At 35.0% G+C, this 17,324-nt stretch overlaps 2 protein-coding genes and 1 non-coding gene across 6 annotated transcripts; 2 read left to right on the top strand and 1 right to left on the bottom strand.

The window, feature by feature from the left end:
- The first annotated feature begins 5,625 nt into the window (after positions 1–5,625).
- On the top strand, positions 5,626–5,713 carry TRNAM-CAU. The gene is given in 2 exon segments: positions 5,626–5,663; positions 5,678–5,713. It is a non-coding gene; the product is annotated as a tRNA-Met (tRNA).
- Positions 5,714–6,102: 389 nt separating this feature from the next.
- LOC125222231 (cell division cycle 5-like protein) lies at positions 6,103–11,166 on the bottom strand. The gene is made up of 5 exons (XM_048124738.1): positions 10,926–11,166; positions 10,189–10,496; positions 8,000–9,724; positions 7,263–7,544; positions 6,103–6,938 (listed from the first exon to the last, which is right to left on the bottom strand). Exons 2-5 carry the CDS (start codon positions 10,363–10,365, stop codon positions 6,279–6,281), a joined length of 2,844 nt encoding a protein of 947 aa, XP_047980695.1. The 5' UTR covers positions 10,366–10,496; positions 10,926–11,166; the 3' UTR covers positions 6,103–6,278.
- Positions 11,167–11,502: 336 nt separating this feature from the next.
- Positions 11,503–16,877, top strand: LOC125223171 (signal peptide peptidase-like 5). 4 transcript variants are annotated; one of them, XM_048126184.1, is made up of 14 exons: positions 11,503–11,692; positions 12,264–12,422; positions 12,820–12,931; positions 13,056–13,172; positions 14,051–14,208; positions 14,332–14,496; positions 14,959–14,993; positions 15,060–15,216; positions 15,489–15,542; positions 15,623–15,715; positions 15,795–15,937; positions 16,196–16,266; positions 16,389–16,479; positions 16,549–16,877. In XM_048126184.1, exons 1-14 carry the CDS (start codon positions 11,564–11,566, stop codon positions 16,649–16,651), a joined length of 1,587 nt encoding a protein of 528 aa, XP_047982141.1. In that variant the 5' UTR covers positions 11,503–11,563; the 3' UTR covers positions 16,652–16,877. The 4 variants fall into 4 exon arrangements, with proteins under 4 accessions (XP_047982141.1, XP_047982140.1, XP_047982143.1 ...); XM_048126183.1 differs by having other exon boundaries at positions 11,505–11,692; positions 16,396–16,479; XM_048126186.1 differs by having other exon boundaries at positions 11,506–11,692; positions 14,332–14,379; positions 16,396–16,479.
- Positions 16,878–17,324: the final 447 nt, after the last annotated feature.

The raw sequence follows: 17,324 nt of genomic DNA, 5'->3' as shown, positions 1-17,324 counted from the left end.
CTACTAACACTACTTTAACTACTATTCTCCACATCTCTTTAACTTACCAATTTTGTCTTAATTCTCGTGTCATATCATATGGCCATACTTTTATGAGACGGAGGGAGAATGATATTTTTATAGATTATTAATATAATTTCTACATTATTTGATTTTTTTTATATATAGTATTTTATTTTATTTTTGAATTTTATATAAAATCGAATATTATATGTTCTTCAACGTAAATTGCGTGTAGGGAACCTGAAGTCATTCCACAATTAAGGATAGTTTAACATATTACTCAGAAAATATTTCTCATTTCATAGGAAATAGTTGAACTGAGGCCTATGGAAAAACAAATAAGTCAAATTTAGGTTGTAAAAGTAAAATCTTGCAGTCGTTTATTACCCCTAGACAAATTTCAGAACTACATTGATTTCAACTTATTGGACATTAATGTAGTACACAATTATAGTTTTAAATTTGTAACAAGTTTGACTTACAATTACTGGTGAGATTTGAACTTTTAATATTTTTCATCACTAAGTCGTCATAGAAAAAGAAAAAGAAAATGGCAGTGGCAAATCAAACTTTGTTTATGTAAATTCATGATAATAATTCTATATAAAACTTATGCATTTTCATTACCTTTAATACCCAATAATCATTTGTAAATTCAATATGCATTGTGGCATGAGTCATGACTATGCCAAATTATGATAAGTCAATGGTAATTAGTAGTACTACTATTAAGTTTTACCTACCATAAAAATTTGATATGTTTTAATTTTTAAAGACACCAGCAACAACACACACTAAAACTAAATTTCACTTTATTTATAGATCATTCACTTATTATTTTCCTCATATTCATAGCATTCAAATCGCATTTCATTTCACATACTTTAGCATTTATTATTAGTTTATATATATATATATATATATATATATATTATATTAATTGCAATTTTATATATATTCGTCGCAGTAACATAGTAATTTTTTTTTGTAGAAATTAGTTTTGGTGAAATAATGCATAAACGAATTATTAAGATATAATGGATGGAATAAAGGCCAGTGTGACAGTGCCGGTGAGACAACGGCGAGTGAGGGCGAAATCCGTAATTTCATATTCTGCTACCGCAAAAGTCGAAGACAGTATAATTAATTTAATAAATGTTTGACTAATCTCAGAGTAATTAATTTAATAAATGTTGGGCCTTTAATTTAGCAAGTTTGTCCATGCATTGTCGTCTCATTCATTCATCATTACCAAATTCAATAATGTTTTAACAAATTCAAAATTAATTCTTTTTTCAATTCAATTATATCATGTCATGTCTCTTCTCTATTGGAACTTTCTCTTATCCTTTCAATTTTTATGATTAATTAAAGGCGCCGATAATTTTGTCACCTAACCATCATATATATGTCTCCATTTTATTCCTTTTCACCTCTCATTTTTTTAATAGACGCTTTTTTAGGTAAAGATAAAAAAAAAATCTTGGTATTAAATACTACTACTACTCATGTATACGTATAGGGATCATTCTATTTTATATATTTAAAGCGTTGTATATAGAGTTAATTACTTTATAGTACTAGAATTAAATTTATTAGTTGAAAAATAAAATTGTTGCTCGTTGTGAATTTTATAAAAATATCATTAATTAGATTAGAAATTAGTAGAGGTGCTGTCGCGTCAATTTATTCAGTTTGGCTCTGTTTCTAAGGTGAAAATGAAATGAAATTATCGATATTATCATTTTCTGAGATTCGATTGGAAAAGGAAAGCGTAGCAAATCTTTGTTCACAATTAATGTCCCTCACTCGATTTGACTCTTGATCACCATCTCATCGATATGTCCATTTCAATAAATTCACTATTAAATGGGTAAATTATTATTTTTATATATTGTCTTTTAAGTGTAATTTTTTTCTAAATACTCCAATTTTATAAAGAGGAATAGTAACCATTATTCGTTATTCCCTTTTTTCACTATGACCGACAGATAATTGGAAATTTTTTTTGTCATTGTTAAGTCAAACATAGTGAAGAAAATATCTTAGCGTTCAAAGCTATAGATATAGCATAACGATCAAATGTTAGACGGAGGAAAAATAAAAATGAACATAGAAAGAATCGCACTCCGGCAACATTCCAAAAATCAAATCTAATAGTAGAGTTTTTAAAATTCGTGGGCAAAGAATGGGACACACTAAAAGATTGTATCAAATTTGGTGCTAATAGAATTTTTTTTGATCTATTAGAAATGAGCCACTCACCCCTTAAAAGGCCTCATAAGGGGGAGGGTTATCCACACTTATATAGATTAGATTGGATCATCACCAAGTCGATGTGGGACAGAATTGAGAGAATTTAACACGCCCCCTCACGTGTGGGCCGGAAAGGACATCGGTCTTCCACTCGTGAGGTAGATAAGAGATAAAGAGAAAACCATCATCGACTTGGGCCCGCTCTGATACCATATTAGAAATGGGCCACTCACCCTTAAAAGGCCTCATAAGGGGGAGGGTTATCCACACTTATATAGATTAGATTGGATCATCATCAAGTCGATGTGAGGACAGAATTGAGAGAATTTAACACAATCATAGTGCTAAGACTAAAACATCTTATCTTATGAAAGGCAGTACCCATTGTTAACTGGTGGCTGAAGTTTTTCTTTTAATAAATAATTTTGTTTCAGGTCACAATTTATTGTAACTTATAATAAGAATATTAAATCTTTCTTCACACTATAATGTGAACTTTTTAAATTACTATTTTCTCGTTCCCATAAGAATATACACTTTTTTTTAATCCGTTCAAAAAAATATGTGCTTTCTAATTTTAAAAACTATTGTCTCTCTAATGAGGTGGAACTCATTTCCCACTAATAATACTTTAATTACTTTTTTCTCTTTACTTTTCTCTTATTTTACTAATTTTATATTAAAACTCGTACGCAACTCAAAATGCATATTCTTTTGGTATGGAGGAAGTACTAATTATAGGTCTGGGGATAATGATAAATCAAAATTGGTGAGGCTAACTAAAACGAAGTTTGTAAAAGCTCAACTAAGAAATTGTTGAGGCTATATAATTAGATTTAGCATTTCTAAATCCAAAAAATAGGTAAATTTGTGTATTTTAAATTTTTTTAAAGAGATACAAAAAATGAATGCCTTTCAATGCCACAGTTTAATCGTTAAGGCTATAGACCTCATCAACTTCAACTACTTATCTAAGATGCATAGAATTTAATAGCCGCAAATGTGATCCATCTCAATTCTCAAGTGACAAAGTTAAGACATCCAAAAGTATATTATGTTTTAATTTTCTTAATTTAAGTAGTACTTTTAGTCTAGTCTATAGTAGCTTGGCTATCGTGCATATTGAAATTCTAAGTAATACTCCCTTTGTTCGTGAATAAAAGTCTCGTTTTTTTATTTTGGTCTGTTCGTGAATAGGAGTTTCAGTTCATAATTACCATAAATGGTAAAAAGACCTCACATTCCACCAACTCATTCCACTCACATATCATTTAAAACTAATACTCCCTCCGTTCCCTCATAGTTGAGGCGGAACTTTTCGGCACGGAGTTTAAGAAATGAATGTTGAGTGTGTTAAATAAATGGATTAAAAAGTAAGAAAGAGAAAAAGGTAGAGAGAATAAAGTAAAAAGTGAATAAAGTAGAGAGAATAAAGTAAGAAAGAGAAAAAAGTTACTATATATAGAAATGACTCAACTATGAGGGAACTTCCCAAAATGGAAAAATGACTCAACTATGAAGGAACGGAGGGAGTATATATATAAGTGTGACTCATGTACCACTCACTTTTCTTAACATTTATTAAAATCCGTGCCGGAAAGAAATGAGACTCCTATTCGCGGACGGAGGGAGTAATATATATTTGATAATGATAAATGGCTCATCTCACTGTGACCTTATCTTGAACTCTCAAAACTTCAGTCGCCCCATCCCCTAGGCGCAAATAACCTATCATTGTCTCGGTTGATGTAAGCTTTGGGGAAGTTGAAATAGTAGAGCACTCATCTTATTGCTTGGATGCTTTCAGTTTCAGCAGTTATCTGCTCAGCACTTGACTAAATACTCCCTTCGTTGTGCCATAGTTGAGACGAAACTTTTCGGCACGGAGGTTTAGAAATGAATATTGGGTGTGTTAAATAAATAGATAAAAAAGTAAGAGAGATGAAAAAGTAGAGAGAATAGAGTATAAAGTGAATAAAGTAGAGAGAATAAAGTAAGAGAGAGTAAAGTAAGAAAGAGAAAAAAGTTATCGTATAAGGAAATGACTCAACTATAAAAAAACTTTCCGAAATGGTAAAATAACTCAACTATAGTAAAACGGAGGGAGTAACATTTATTATGAGCACGATATATCTTGTATCTAAATAAAGTATTAGGCACCCTCCCTTTGCATCAATTCCTTCATTTCTCGATTAAAAATAAATATAATTTTGATTTTATAATAATTTTGAAACAATTAAACAAATTAATGATGAATTAATTCGAAAACTAGCTAGGTTAGGCAAAAGAAAATATCAGGCACCCCCTCCTTGATAGCTCGACCGAAAGAACCTAACCTAATTTACCAAGCCTATCCTAGGACACATAATGTGCAACATCTATGGCAGTAATAATTACTATTAACCAAATTAATGAGGCAAAAAAGACTAAGAAATAAAGCAGTCATCAAATTAATACTACTATATAGTATGCTAATCTATATATAGGCCCTACGCATGAAGATCAACGGTGCACTATTTTATGGTTATTAGCATCATATTTAATTGAATTATGGATCATATTTTGATTGAGTTTTGTCAATTAGATTAAACGTCACCGCATTATATGGAATTTGTGGGATCAAACACATTGAAGAAGATTGTTGTTAGCTTCAGAGAGTAAATGTGATACGATAGTAGTCACTGACAATAAATGGCACACGAAGAACATAAATATTAAAATTTGACACTGAAAGATCAGGACATTGCTGCCGCAAAATTAGATCGGTGTTAGCTCCAAAAGACATATTTAGCGATTAAATATAAGTTCACATTAAATGAAAATTCTTAGTAACAAAATTAAAATGCATTGATGGAATCCGACTTAATTTTTGCTAATTCTATGATGAAATGGGAATATTAGGTTTTCAACAAAGACAGATATACTCCTATAAAATAACATAATCAGCTTTATTAGAAAGAAGTAAAAATACATACTTAGTTCACGACATTCGTATTTTTTTAACAAAACTAAAAATAACTATTTAACCTATATATTTAAAATAACTACTCGAGTTTTCATACTTGTGTCACAGTAATGAATGGGACCTTTAGTATGATTGGCCATTATTTTCAAAATATATTTTTATATCTTCCAATCAATTTGTAATAATGGCAATTACGGTTTTCGGTTGGTCGCGGCCCTTTCATTATAAAAAGAGTTGTACAGTTGGATAAAAAAGTACTTAGTGGCTAATCACGAACCAATTAATTTATCTAGTTTTGATTTATAAATTCAAATCGAAGCTTATTTGGGAGTATTCTTTTATTTTTCTCTAATTTTCCATAAACATCTTCATATCTATTAATATTGAGACAATTGCGACATGGGGTGGTGGCGCAGTTGGCTAGCGCGTAGGTCTCATAGCTAGAGTTGAGTTATCCTGAGGTCGAGAGTTTGAGCCTCTCTCACCCCATTTTTTGTCATTTTAGTCCACACCCCAATTCTTGTGATTTTATTTTTGGCTTATCTTCTTTCTCATTAGTATTGAATATACCTTGAATAATATGTCTATAATTAATAAAAATAATTATCAATGGGTATTATATAAGGGTTGATCATTTGTTTTCATACAATAAAAAAGTTCAATTTTATTGGACTTTGAGGAGTAGAAGTGTAAAACGTGAGATAGTACTTAATTAAAAATGTTCTCCTGCACAATGGATTTAGCCATGAAACCAAGTGAGATTTATTACACTAGTATATAGTGGTTGGTAATTAGGAGTATTATTTAATAATCCCCTTTCACAAAATTTTTGCCACATTAGCCAAATAGAGCTTCCACGTAGAGAGAGATACACATAATGACTACAAAAAGGAAAGTCTTTATCAATTTCCGAATTATCTGATGAAGTACAAAATTAAAGTAAAAATAAAAATCACGTTTTGGATTGAACAGCATACAAGTTCTCTTTCACCCTCACAAAATGAAATAGAACATCACATACATTCTCCGATTTCAAGTATGGGAAGAAAACTATCTATGCTTCGCCAGCACTCTTCTCTGCATTCTCTTCCGCAGCATCATTTTCATCCTTGGATCTCGATTCCATCTCCACCTCCACGCCCTTCGTCTCATCAGTATCTTGCACTTCAGGCTCAGCAGTAGGTGCAATTACCTCATCTCCAGCTGCAACACCAGCCTTGACCGTGTCCTTGGTGACAGCAGCTTTCTCTTCAGCTGCATCCGTCTCTTGCGTTGCTGTTGCATCAGCCTCAGCCTCAGCCACGGCTGTGTCCTTGGCGACAGCTTCTTCAGCTGCATCGGGCTCTTGCATTGCTTCGTCCTTGGGAGCTTCAAGATCAGGTGCAACAGATTGATCTTGAGTTGTGTCAATGGCATCCATGGCAGTGTCGTTGTCTTTTGCAGCATTTTCAAGATCCCTTTCTGCTTGCAGTCTATATGCATTTACCAAATGCTGAACTCTTTCTAGTTCAGCCATCCGATCGCCATACCGTTTCTGTAAAGTGCGCTCGAGGTCCTTCTGCTTCTGAACCTCTTCCCAGAGGTTGCTGATCCTGTATGTTGCCGCTAGAGTTTCTTGCTTACTCAAAGCTTGGAAGCATTCTAGCTCCGTTCCTGCAGTGTCCATCTGCTTGAAGGTTGCCTCCACTTGTGCCCAAAGTTTATTACACCTCATCTGATCAGTCAGAAACAATCTAATTCAGCAATTGGATTTCTAACACAATTCATATATCGTACAACCAAAATCAAGAATCTAATCTTGATTGAAACAAACTATGTCAAATAAGTAAAAGATTCTCAGATTTAAATACAAATTAACACAAACTATAGATAGCGATTTCCATTCATGTAACATGCGACCAAAAATGTCAGATCATGGAGCTTCTTGTAGAGTTTCTGTATATTTAGGTAGCGATCATTTTTAATAAAAGTTCAACGGCCAAAGGGAAATTACACAACACAAATGCTTTCAAAAAGAAAATCATGAAGAAGATCATACCTGATAACCATTGGTTAAAACTTTAATCTTCTGCTCAATCCGCTGTGCTTTTTTAGTCTCATCATCCATCTTCTTCTTCACATGTTCAAATTCATTCTGCAGGGAGGCAAGTTTCTCCGCATGGGTGGCAACACTTGCTAGACCGAAGCCATCACGTGTAGGGAAGTACATCATATCATCTAAGCATGTTTTATGTGCTTCCACATAGCCTTCAAAAGATTCATTCTCATGGCCCATAGCAACACGTAGATATTGGACCTCATCTTCTATAAGTTTATCTGCCTGCATATTCAGATAATCTTACTTGAGAAAAATCCAATTTGAAGGTGGGACTCTAGAGTGACAAAAATATGAATGAAAGAACCAGAGGAAACCACCTCTACGCATAAATAATTTCATATTGCTTACAAGAAAATCAAGAGAAACTTAGTAAGAAGCACATGCAACGATTTTTCATCTCAAGAAAGCAATCATCAAGTCATCAACATATAACATAATTCTTCCAACTTATATAAATAAAACAATCAAACACTTAAATGTTGCCGTGGTACCATAATAGCAAATACTATATTACAAGGATCTTTAAGTAATTCAAACATCAGGAAAGATGGCCAGGAATCTAAGTATTAAAACAGAAACGTGGTCTCAGTTTGTGCCTCACAAAAGTTATCTTGGAACTCCAAAAAATTTAAAAGTGCCCTGGAAAATATATCAAATATACAGTTTGAGTTACATACCTCTTTCAGCTCATCTTCTTCAAACTCGTCAATTGTTGGCACATCTACAGAATTCTCTTTTGCAGCATGTTTTCCTTTCTTCTTCTCCTTGGTTGCTTTCTCATCCAGGGGATATTTTATATTATCATGCTCTAACAAAGACAAAAGCTCCTTTCTTATTAATTCATCAGCCTGCTCAACTAAAGTTGACGGGACAACGGAACTCTTGTCTTCATCAGATCTTATCAAAGTGTTTCTAATGAGGTCCAACGAAGCCACAGGAGGTCTTGGCAGCTCCCTCTGCAGTACTTTTGACCTTTTCTTGAGTAATGCTTGTTGCCTTGCTTCTTCCTCGGCCTTCTCTCGAGCAATTCTATCTGACATGTCTTCCTCGATCTTCTCTTCAAGTTCTTCATCTTCTTCAGCCAACGGTTGAATAACTATCTGGTAGTCATTCTTGGGTTGTGGGAGATTTTTCAGACTAAAAATGAGTTCCTTTTTTGAATCAGACTGCCTCACTTTGGAAATGTCATGCATATCAATATCTTCATTTATGCGCAGCTCATCCCTCATTGAAGTTCCTTTTGGAGTCAAACCAACAGCATATACATCACGTGTGGGTGTCATCCCGATTCTCGGAGTCAGACCAGGGCCTCCAGGAGTTGCACCTCCAGGAGTAGCAGACGGAGTCATTAGAGGATTTGGTGTTGCAATATCCTTTTTCTTTGGAGTCACCCCAGAAAAGTCTGAAGGGTGCAGCATCGGATTATCCCCACCAAGCAATGGAGTCTGAGACAAAGTCAACCTCCGCTGGTTCTCTGCTTCCATCATAATAGCATCCTGCTTTCCTGCAGGAGTTCTTTGAGCGGTTCTCCCTGGAGTCATTCCATATCTCGGAGTCTGGGCATAATTTGCAAGAAGAGCACGTGTTGCAGCATTTCCTTCTGTAAGTTCTTCATTTCCAAGAAGATCACTAGCAATTCCCATCTTAGCAATTGCCTCCAACTCATGGTCAGGAATCTGTGGGGCTGGGAGATTTAACCTGGACCTTTTTCGGACTGCTTCAGGATCATTGAGTTTATTTGCTTGCAAAATTGCAGATGGAGCATCCTGCCTCTCTGCTATTTTATTTTTTGCAATGTCCTGCTTTCTCAATCGAGCTTCTTTGTCAACTCTTCTTTCACCTTCCAACTCCTCGATTGTTGTTGGAAACTTGACTAATTCAGCAGGCCGATCTTCATCAGCAATATCATAAAAGCCAGGTGGAGGTCTCTTTTCAAAAGGAATTTCAGCATTGTAATCAATTCCTTTTCTCTTTCTCTTCTTATGGCGAAGGTTAATTCCAGCAGCTTTAAGCTCTCTTCTTTTCTGCAATGAAGCAAGCCTGCGAGCCTCTTCAAGCTGTTTCTCTCGGGCTTTCCTTTTTGCCTTCTTACCCCTAGTGTTGGCTAACCGAGCCCGAGCTTCAGAAAGCATCTCCTTTTCATCTTCATCCATATCTACAGGATCAGGACGAGCAGGCTTCGATTCCGGATTAGGATCAATCTCTCCAGGGCGCAATTTCCTCGGGTCATCACCAGGTTCATAGTTCTCATCCTTGGCACAGGCTGCATCCAAAAGCTTTTCATATCTCTCCAAGCACTGTGATGGAGTACGTCCAACAATAGGGGCAATCGTCCTCCACTGGGTGGGCATGAGTTTAGCCAAATGTAATAACTTCTCATCTTCTTCTCGGGTCCACTCAGTCTGCAATGTTACGTTGGGCAGGGTATCATTTACAGATCACAAATGATGAAAGTTATCAGCATAAGAAAGTTAGAAGCTATAGCATTCATGAATAACTTTTATGCTAAATTGTCTACTAAAAGATTGTCCCATGGTATAATCATCCCACACCTACTCCAATGTGTCAATTTCTTAATTCCTAGGTAGGTTTTTCACATGAAGTATTTCTATTAAATGTGCAACATCTGAAACAGTTAACAAAATATAACCAGCAACAAAATAGAATTAGCAATCAATCAAATAAAAAAAGTACAAACTAGGCAACCCTCTAGTAACATAGAACAATCAATCAGATATAAAAAAAACAAATAAATAAATAGTTCAAATCTTGCATCATCAAAGAACAGAGCGATCAACGAACCCTTCATATCAAATCCAAAATAAATAAAAAACTGAACATTTCAAAATCTTGCAAGATGGAGTACCTTTTTGATTGAGGGATCCAGCCACTCATACCAGCGGGCCTTGCACTGTTTGGCTGACTTCCGGACCAACAGAGAAGAAATTCTGGCCCATTGATTCTTCCCATATTTCATAACAGCAGCCTTGAGAATTTCATCTTCTGTGTTCTTCCACACACCTCCCTTTATCATAATCCTCATTTTGCCGGTGAAACTTTACAACTACAATGGACTAATACAACAAATCGAAGGGTTTCTTCTGAGGGTTTAATATTTAGCTACTCTCTCAATCCTCTCAATCCAGGAATCAAGTCAGATTATTTCCTCAAATTCTGCAAAAACAATATAATTTGGGCATCAGTATTCTAATAACAGCTAATCAAAACAACTTCTGCAACACCAAACACTTATGTAATTTCTCAATCCAAGTTTATAAGCTGATTTCATTATCGAAATTCGATCTTGCCATACTAAAACAAGCTCTACAACTGCAAAATACGTAGCTACTGATTTAAAAACGCCTTAAAATAGACACGGAAAGCCTACAATTACAGCAACTAGTTTCGTTGTCAATCTTCGTGAATCGTTACAAGCCAGCAACACAACAATTTTCACTTCATTCGCACGATACCGACAACAATTTCCTACACATTATTTCATACTACTATTTGACTCCGTAGGCTTCAAAAATTTAACCTAACTAGAAATAAATAAAAAAGAAACACGTGATAATCGGTTTGCTAATTGGAGTATTTCCTTACCAAATCAGCTGAGTCTCGAAAGCGATTCTGGAATGAATCAGGTGTTTAATCTCGGACGATTCAGCGATGCGCGGGACGGTTGAGTTGGAGATGTGCCTGTGCCCGTCCTTCTTGTTGTGCGTAATGGCGTAGAACGGAGGATATTGTCCGCGGAGAGAGGAATCCGGCGGTGATGAGGGCGCCGGGATTTTGAGGAAGAAGGGGGAAGGGAAGTATGGGGTTTGGGGATTTCAATGATGCGAGGGAATGACAATAGAGAGAGAAGGGGGTGAGAAGCATTGGGCTTTTTGTTGGGCTGGGCTTAAGGTGTAAAATAATCCGAAATTTGAAATTTTACTAATTTTTAAAGTTAGTACTACTACTTAATTAACCAAATTTTGACAAAATGATCTTTTCGACAATTTATCCAAAGTCCAATAAACTAAAAAATACTATTTTCATTTCCAGAATTATTACGTCACTCTAATTGTGGCTCAAATTTTATGATTTTTTTTTTGGATTTTAGAAAATCATTCTGAAACAAAATTGAAAGTCAAAATACTATACGATTCATAAAGCGAAAAGGTTATCCTACAAATCTTCATGCTTGTCGGTTATATCATTTAGATTTAATTAGCATTAATAAAAGTAGAAAAACGATGAAATTGTTAGTTATGGCTCCTGATTCGTCGTATCGATTAATGACATTTGGATTTTTCTTGTTGTTACTGTCACCGATCGCCGCCGGTGATGGTTCTTCCACCGCTTGCAGAAATGATTTCCCAATGGTATAAACAAAAACCTCAATTAAAAATTTTTGTCAATATTATTTTTTGCTGATCATCAATTCATAATTTCGGTGTCATACACCAATTTTTTTTGTGTCGATATCTCTGTAGCCATTACAAGGGTTGAAAGAAATGAAATTGTTTAACTGTGTTGATTTTTCTTAGCCAGTTTTCCTTTTCTTTGATTGTGTTGAACGTAATGAGGTTCTGTTTAAGGTGCAATAAGCAAGAGGGATATGCATGAAATTATTTGATCAATGGTGCATTTATGGTCTGTGAGGGATTTAGGCTGTATTGGATTTGATAGAGAAACTTGAGGAGAAAATATTAACTTAGTACACATTTGGTGGATTCCAACTCCAATGAGATTGAGAATGACACAAACATAGGGCTAATCATTTAAGATTTTTTATAATTACCCTATACAAGCTTCAAGTGTCTGTTACTCTTTTCTTTGGATACAACCCCAATTTGATCTAATTTTTTTGCTGAGGTACTACCTAAATAACCAGAGTGATATGCTTGTTTTGGAATAATGCAAGTTTTATTTCATCTCTTTTCCTTTTTCCAGGTTAAGGTTAAGAAGTGGGTAAATGGTGATGAAAAGGAGCCACTTTTTGGGCTTAACGCGGCTTTTGGCCCTATCTTACCTGAGGAACTCAAACAAGCACAAAGATTGCCAGCCAACTTTCTAGAACCTGCTACTGGTTGTTCACCCTCATCCTCGAAGGTACTGTCTGTGCATCTTCTGTTACTTTCGTCATATGTGTATAGATGACCACTGGTGACGTGGTCGGGTATGTTGGCCTATAAGTACTAGTAATTTTTATAGATAGAACAGTGATGCACTTGGCTTATGTTGCATTCTCATTTGAGAGACCAACACAAGCTGAAAGGTGTTATGCTTTAGAGGTAAAACTGAATGCTGAGTATACAAATTGAGAAAGTTGAAAGAAACAACGTGATGTGATATATACAGATTCTATCTTATGAAGACGCCGGGTGAAAATTTGGATGAAGTAAATAACTCTATTAACGCACTGAAGTTCACTACACCATGCTATTGTTATTATGATTTAATTACTTTGTAAAGACAATGCAAGTGTGTATTGACTATCATCTTGTAGTTGCCAGGCTCTATTGCTTTGGTGCTTCGTGGTGATTGTGACTATACAACTAAGGCTAGAGTTGCTCAAGAGGGAGGATCAGCAGCACTGGTGATGATAAATACTGAAGATGGTAGCTTCATTAATGACATATTTTCTCATTTTTTTGGCCTTTCGTTATTCTATATTTCTCACATTACGTTGACGAATTTCAGTTTGTTCTTAAAATTGATTCTCCTTCTGTGGAGCTTTTATAGGTCTTCCGAAGATGGGTTGTGCTAATATTACCATGTTGAGTATCAAAATTCATGTTATTACAGTTTCAAAGTCAGCAGGACTGGATTTAAAGAAATCCATAACTGATGGGATACAAGGTCAGGCACTTCTGGATGTTTGGTCAAAGAAATTTTATGCATGTTTGGAGGAGACATGGTATCTTAGTCAACGAGAAAGATGATATGATTCTCTCTTATATTATATATTCGTTTACTTGTGGCTATTGTTCGATATCAAAGTGTTTGGACCTTATTCCCTCTTTCATGTTTCGTGGTGATCTATGCAATATGTGTGTACTATTCTCCTATTTAATTGCCCTATATTTGTTTATGAATGTAGTTATTTCTGATGCTTTCAAATCGGATTTAGCCATTTGTAGACTTTAGTACCATGTCCTCCTCCTCTACTGGTTCATCTACGCATCTGACATTTTGTGATAATTGTATCATTAGGAAGGGAAATGTATTAATTGAATATAACTATGCATGCCTGAAAGGAAACCTTTTGACTGACTCCGACCATCTCTACTTGAATGAAGCATTTATAATTTAAATTCGACTGATCAGCTATAATGGTTTTTTATGATCTCTGACACACACGGTGGTTATAATGTTAGTTCAGTACTTCTTTTCTTATGGTTCCTAAAGTGGCTCACCTGATCTCTCCGTCAAAATACCTCGAGGTGCTCTATCACATTTACTGAAAAAAAGACAATTAGGTAATAAAAGACAATCAAAGTTTACAATGTCACCTCTAGGGGTTCATGTGGATCAATAAGAGGATATATTGGGTGATAAAAGACAGTCAAAGTTAACAGATCTATTTCCTCTTCTATTTTCACAGTTCCTCAGTTTTGCACATCTGACAGCCTATTCAATATTTTTCTAATCTTTCACTGATGTCTATGCATGTCATTTAATAGTTTTGTTGATAAATATAGATGCTAACCTATTTTTCTCTCTCTTTTTCCATTCAGTGGAGCTTTTGATATATTCACCAAATCGCCCGATTGTAGATTACTCGGTGGTATTCTTGTGGATGATGTCTGTTGGAACGGTAGTTTCTGCTACACTTTGGTCAGATATAGTTGGATCAGAGGAATATTATGAACCCAGCAATCAGCTTTCTCCAAAGGTTTCATCCAAAAAAACATCTTAGTCTTTACATAAGTATTCATTCAAACTATTCTCATTCTACTTTTATATTTGCAGAAGCTGATAACTAATTTAACTACTCCTTTGTAAATCTCCATATCAGGAATCTGATTCTGGTGCAAATGATGATGGAATCCTCCATATAACCATGGCAAGTGCAGTAATTTTTGTTGTATCAGCATCTACTTTCCTGCTGCTACTTTACTTCTTTATGTCAGCATCGTTCGTTTGGGTGCTAATTGTACTTTTCTGCGTTGGAGGTGTTGAGGTGAGTATTCCAATTTTACTGGGCTTTAGAATTGTTGCTGTTTTCGATAGGTCCAAGAATACTAAATTGACACGTTGAGAATTGTTATTGACAGTGTGATATCCCACTTATCTATGCTTCTGTAACATTGCTTTGAGTTTTAGAGATGTAAGAATGTCACAAATTTTTATGAGTTACATTAGTCGCTCTGCAATCACATTGCCTAACTCCTACATCTTTTCTGTTGTTATGTTTTACAAGCTCATAAAGAATCAAACCCTATAGCATATCAAGCTTGATTTGCTTCTTTGCCACACAATAACTTGCAGTGTATGTTGGTAAGATTTGTGACATGTGGAAAAATTATATTGGCTTAATGTTTAAAAACATACCTTCAGTGTCGCTGCAATATATCAATGTATTTGTCACGTTGGTGCATATAATTGGACAGATCTACACTAATTCAATCTTTATGGTTATCAGGGAATGCATAGCTGTATATTATCATTCATATTGAGGTACAGTTAAGTTGTGTTTTTCAAACATTTGCTGCTCTACTCTGCTTTCTCTCTTGTTTTAAACAGCAAATCTAAGGATTTTGGACAAACAACAGTGAAACTGCCAATAGTGGGAAAGATAACCATTCTCTCACTAGTTGTTTTGATAATCTGTTTGGTATTTGCCATTGTCTGGGCTGCAACTCGGAAGAAATCATTCTCTTGGATTGGCCAAGATATTCTTGTAAGCTACATATCACCACAAACCAAGCAGTCCTTTACGTTTTTTCTTGTAATCTGGCCTATCTTGATCATAGAACTCTTTTCATCAGAAACTAATGACCAATAATCCCTTGACACTTCTTGTATTCTTCTATCTAAAATGTGAAGTTAATAACTGATTGTTATCTAAAATAAACCTTACATTTTATTCACTTTCAGGTTATAAAGCCAACACCATTGTGAAGGTACACAGAAAAGATGGAATTTTGATTTTAACAATTTTCTTGATATCAGGGTATATTCATGATGATAAGTGTGTTGCAATTGGCTCGATTACCAAATATAAAGGTATCTGATAAACCATGTTCGAATAGCCAATAGCAAATATTTTGTATTTTAGTAGAATTCTTAATGTTGCTTTCTTCTAGGTTGCCACAGCGCTTCTGTGTTGCGCATTCGTATATGACATATTTTGGGTTTTCCTATCTCCATATATATTCCATGACAGTGTTATGGTCGCGGTAGGTTTTGGACAATTTCTGAACCATTCTGCTTCACTTGCATCAGTTTGTCAACCTGCTCTATTCTCTCCTTTTTAAGGTTGCACGAGGCAATAACAGCGGTGGAGAATCAATCCCCATGCTTCTGAGATTTCCTAAACTCTCTGATCCGTATTATGGTTATAACATGATAGGCTACGGCGACATTCTATTCCCTGGTTTGTTAGTTACCTTCTCCCACAGGTACATTAACATTGTTCTGTTCACAACACAAAATCATATTCACAGTGTACTGTTATCGCTATTGCAAGTTTGGATTAACTTGTACATGTATCTTGAAGCCATTTGTTGGAACATACTAGTATTTTGTGCTTGTTCAATGACCCTGAGAAACACTTATCGAAAGACTTCATATCGAGAAGGATATCGATACACCAAGTACTTATGCTATGATGTGGCTTTAAACTGTTGCGTTTGACGTAGGAATCCTTTTGTTTTCAGATTTGACAAAGCTCATGGGAAGAGTGGAGCAAATGGATATTTTCTTTGGTTGATAATTGGTTATGGATCTGGTGAGGAGTTATTTTTTGACATTTTTGTCAATGAATTTATTTGTTCGCTTTTTTTTGAAATGGACTTTATTAGCAAAATTAGGCTGCATTTATCTTAATTGAAGTGATTTGTATCACTGGAGATTGCAGGCCTATTCTTCACTTACTTGAGCTTGTATCTGATGGCTGGTCGCGGTCAGCCCGCTCTCCTCTACCTCGTGCCTTGCACGTTGGGTAAGAGATGATGTGTTCATATAGTATCTGTTACCTTCTCTAATACTAATTGCGAGTTGTCGACTTTAGGAACTTGCGTGTTGTTGGGTCTGAAAAGGGAGGAGCTGGATCTGCTTTGGGACCACGGAGACGACTCGGGTCAACAACGTGCTCCTTCTCCCTCGACCAGTGATTGCACATAACTACTTTGCAGAAAAGACTAGGAGCGTCTGATACATTGGTTGGATGAGAAACGTCTTAACAATTATTGAGCTGTACTCAATAGTGTGAGGATTCTCGTACCCTTATAGAATATCATAAAATAAATTACTATTGAACTACAATAGAGTGACGAAAAAAATAATTAATATGAGTGATATATGCATGAAATTGCAATCTTCATCACAGTTGATACAAAATCTTTCTATATTTTTTATTAAATTCATGGGATGAGTCCTAAGCCTCTGGGACTGACCAATGTCTTGGAAAAGGGGGAAAAGGTTGAGGTAAAATATAGGAGTCATTTTCAAAATAAAAGAAAAAGGTTTTCTTTCTTGCTGGCTTCCAAGATATATACATAACTGATGAGATTGATATTATAAAGTTTACTTTATTTTCCATTATAAAGAAGACTAAAAATGGAAAAATGTGAAAAAAAAATGGAAACAGTTTTGGACGTTTACATAGGGAGAAATATTAGGCTGATATTGTCTTCCAAAATCACATTTTGTTAATTGTTTTATACATCTATTACAATTAATTAGCAGTTAGATATAGGTGTATGTTTGAGTTAGACAAGCCCAATGAATTTGGGGTGTATTTGATAATTCGAGGATCAATTTTTTAGTCCATCTAGGTTTATCACA

Source organism: Salvia hispanica, chromosome 4, assembly GCF_023119035.1.
Source record: "Salvia hispanica cultivar TCC Black 2014 chromosome 4, UniMelb_Shisp_WGS_1.0, whole genome shotgun sequence".
NCBI lineage: Eukaryota > Viridiplantae > Streptophyta > Magnoliopsida > Lamiales > Lamiaceae > Salvia > Salvia hispanica.
Note: the sequence above shows the minus strand (reverse complement) of the source record. Positions and strands in the feature narration are given on the sequence as shown.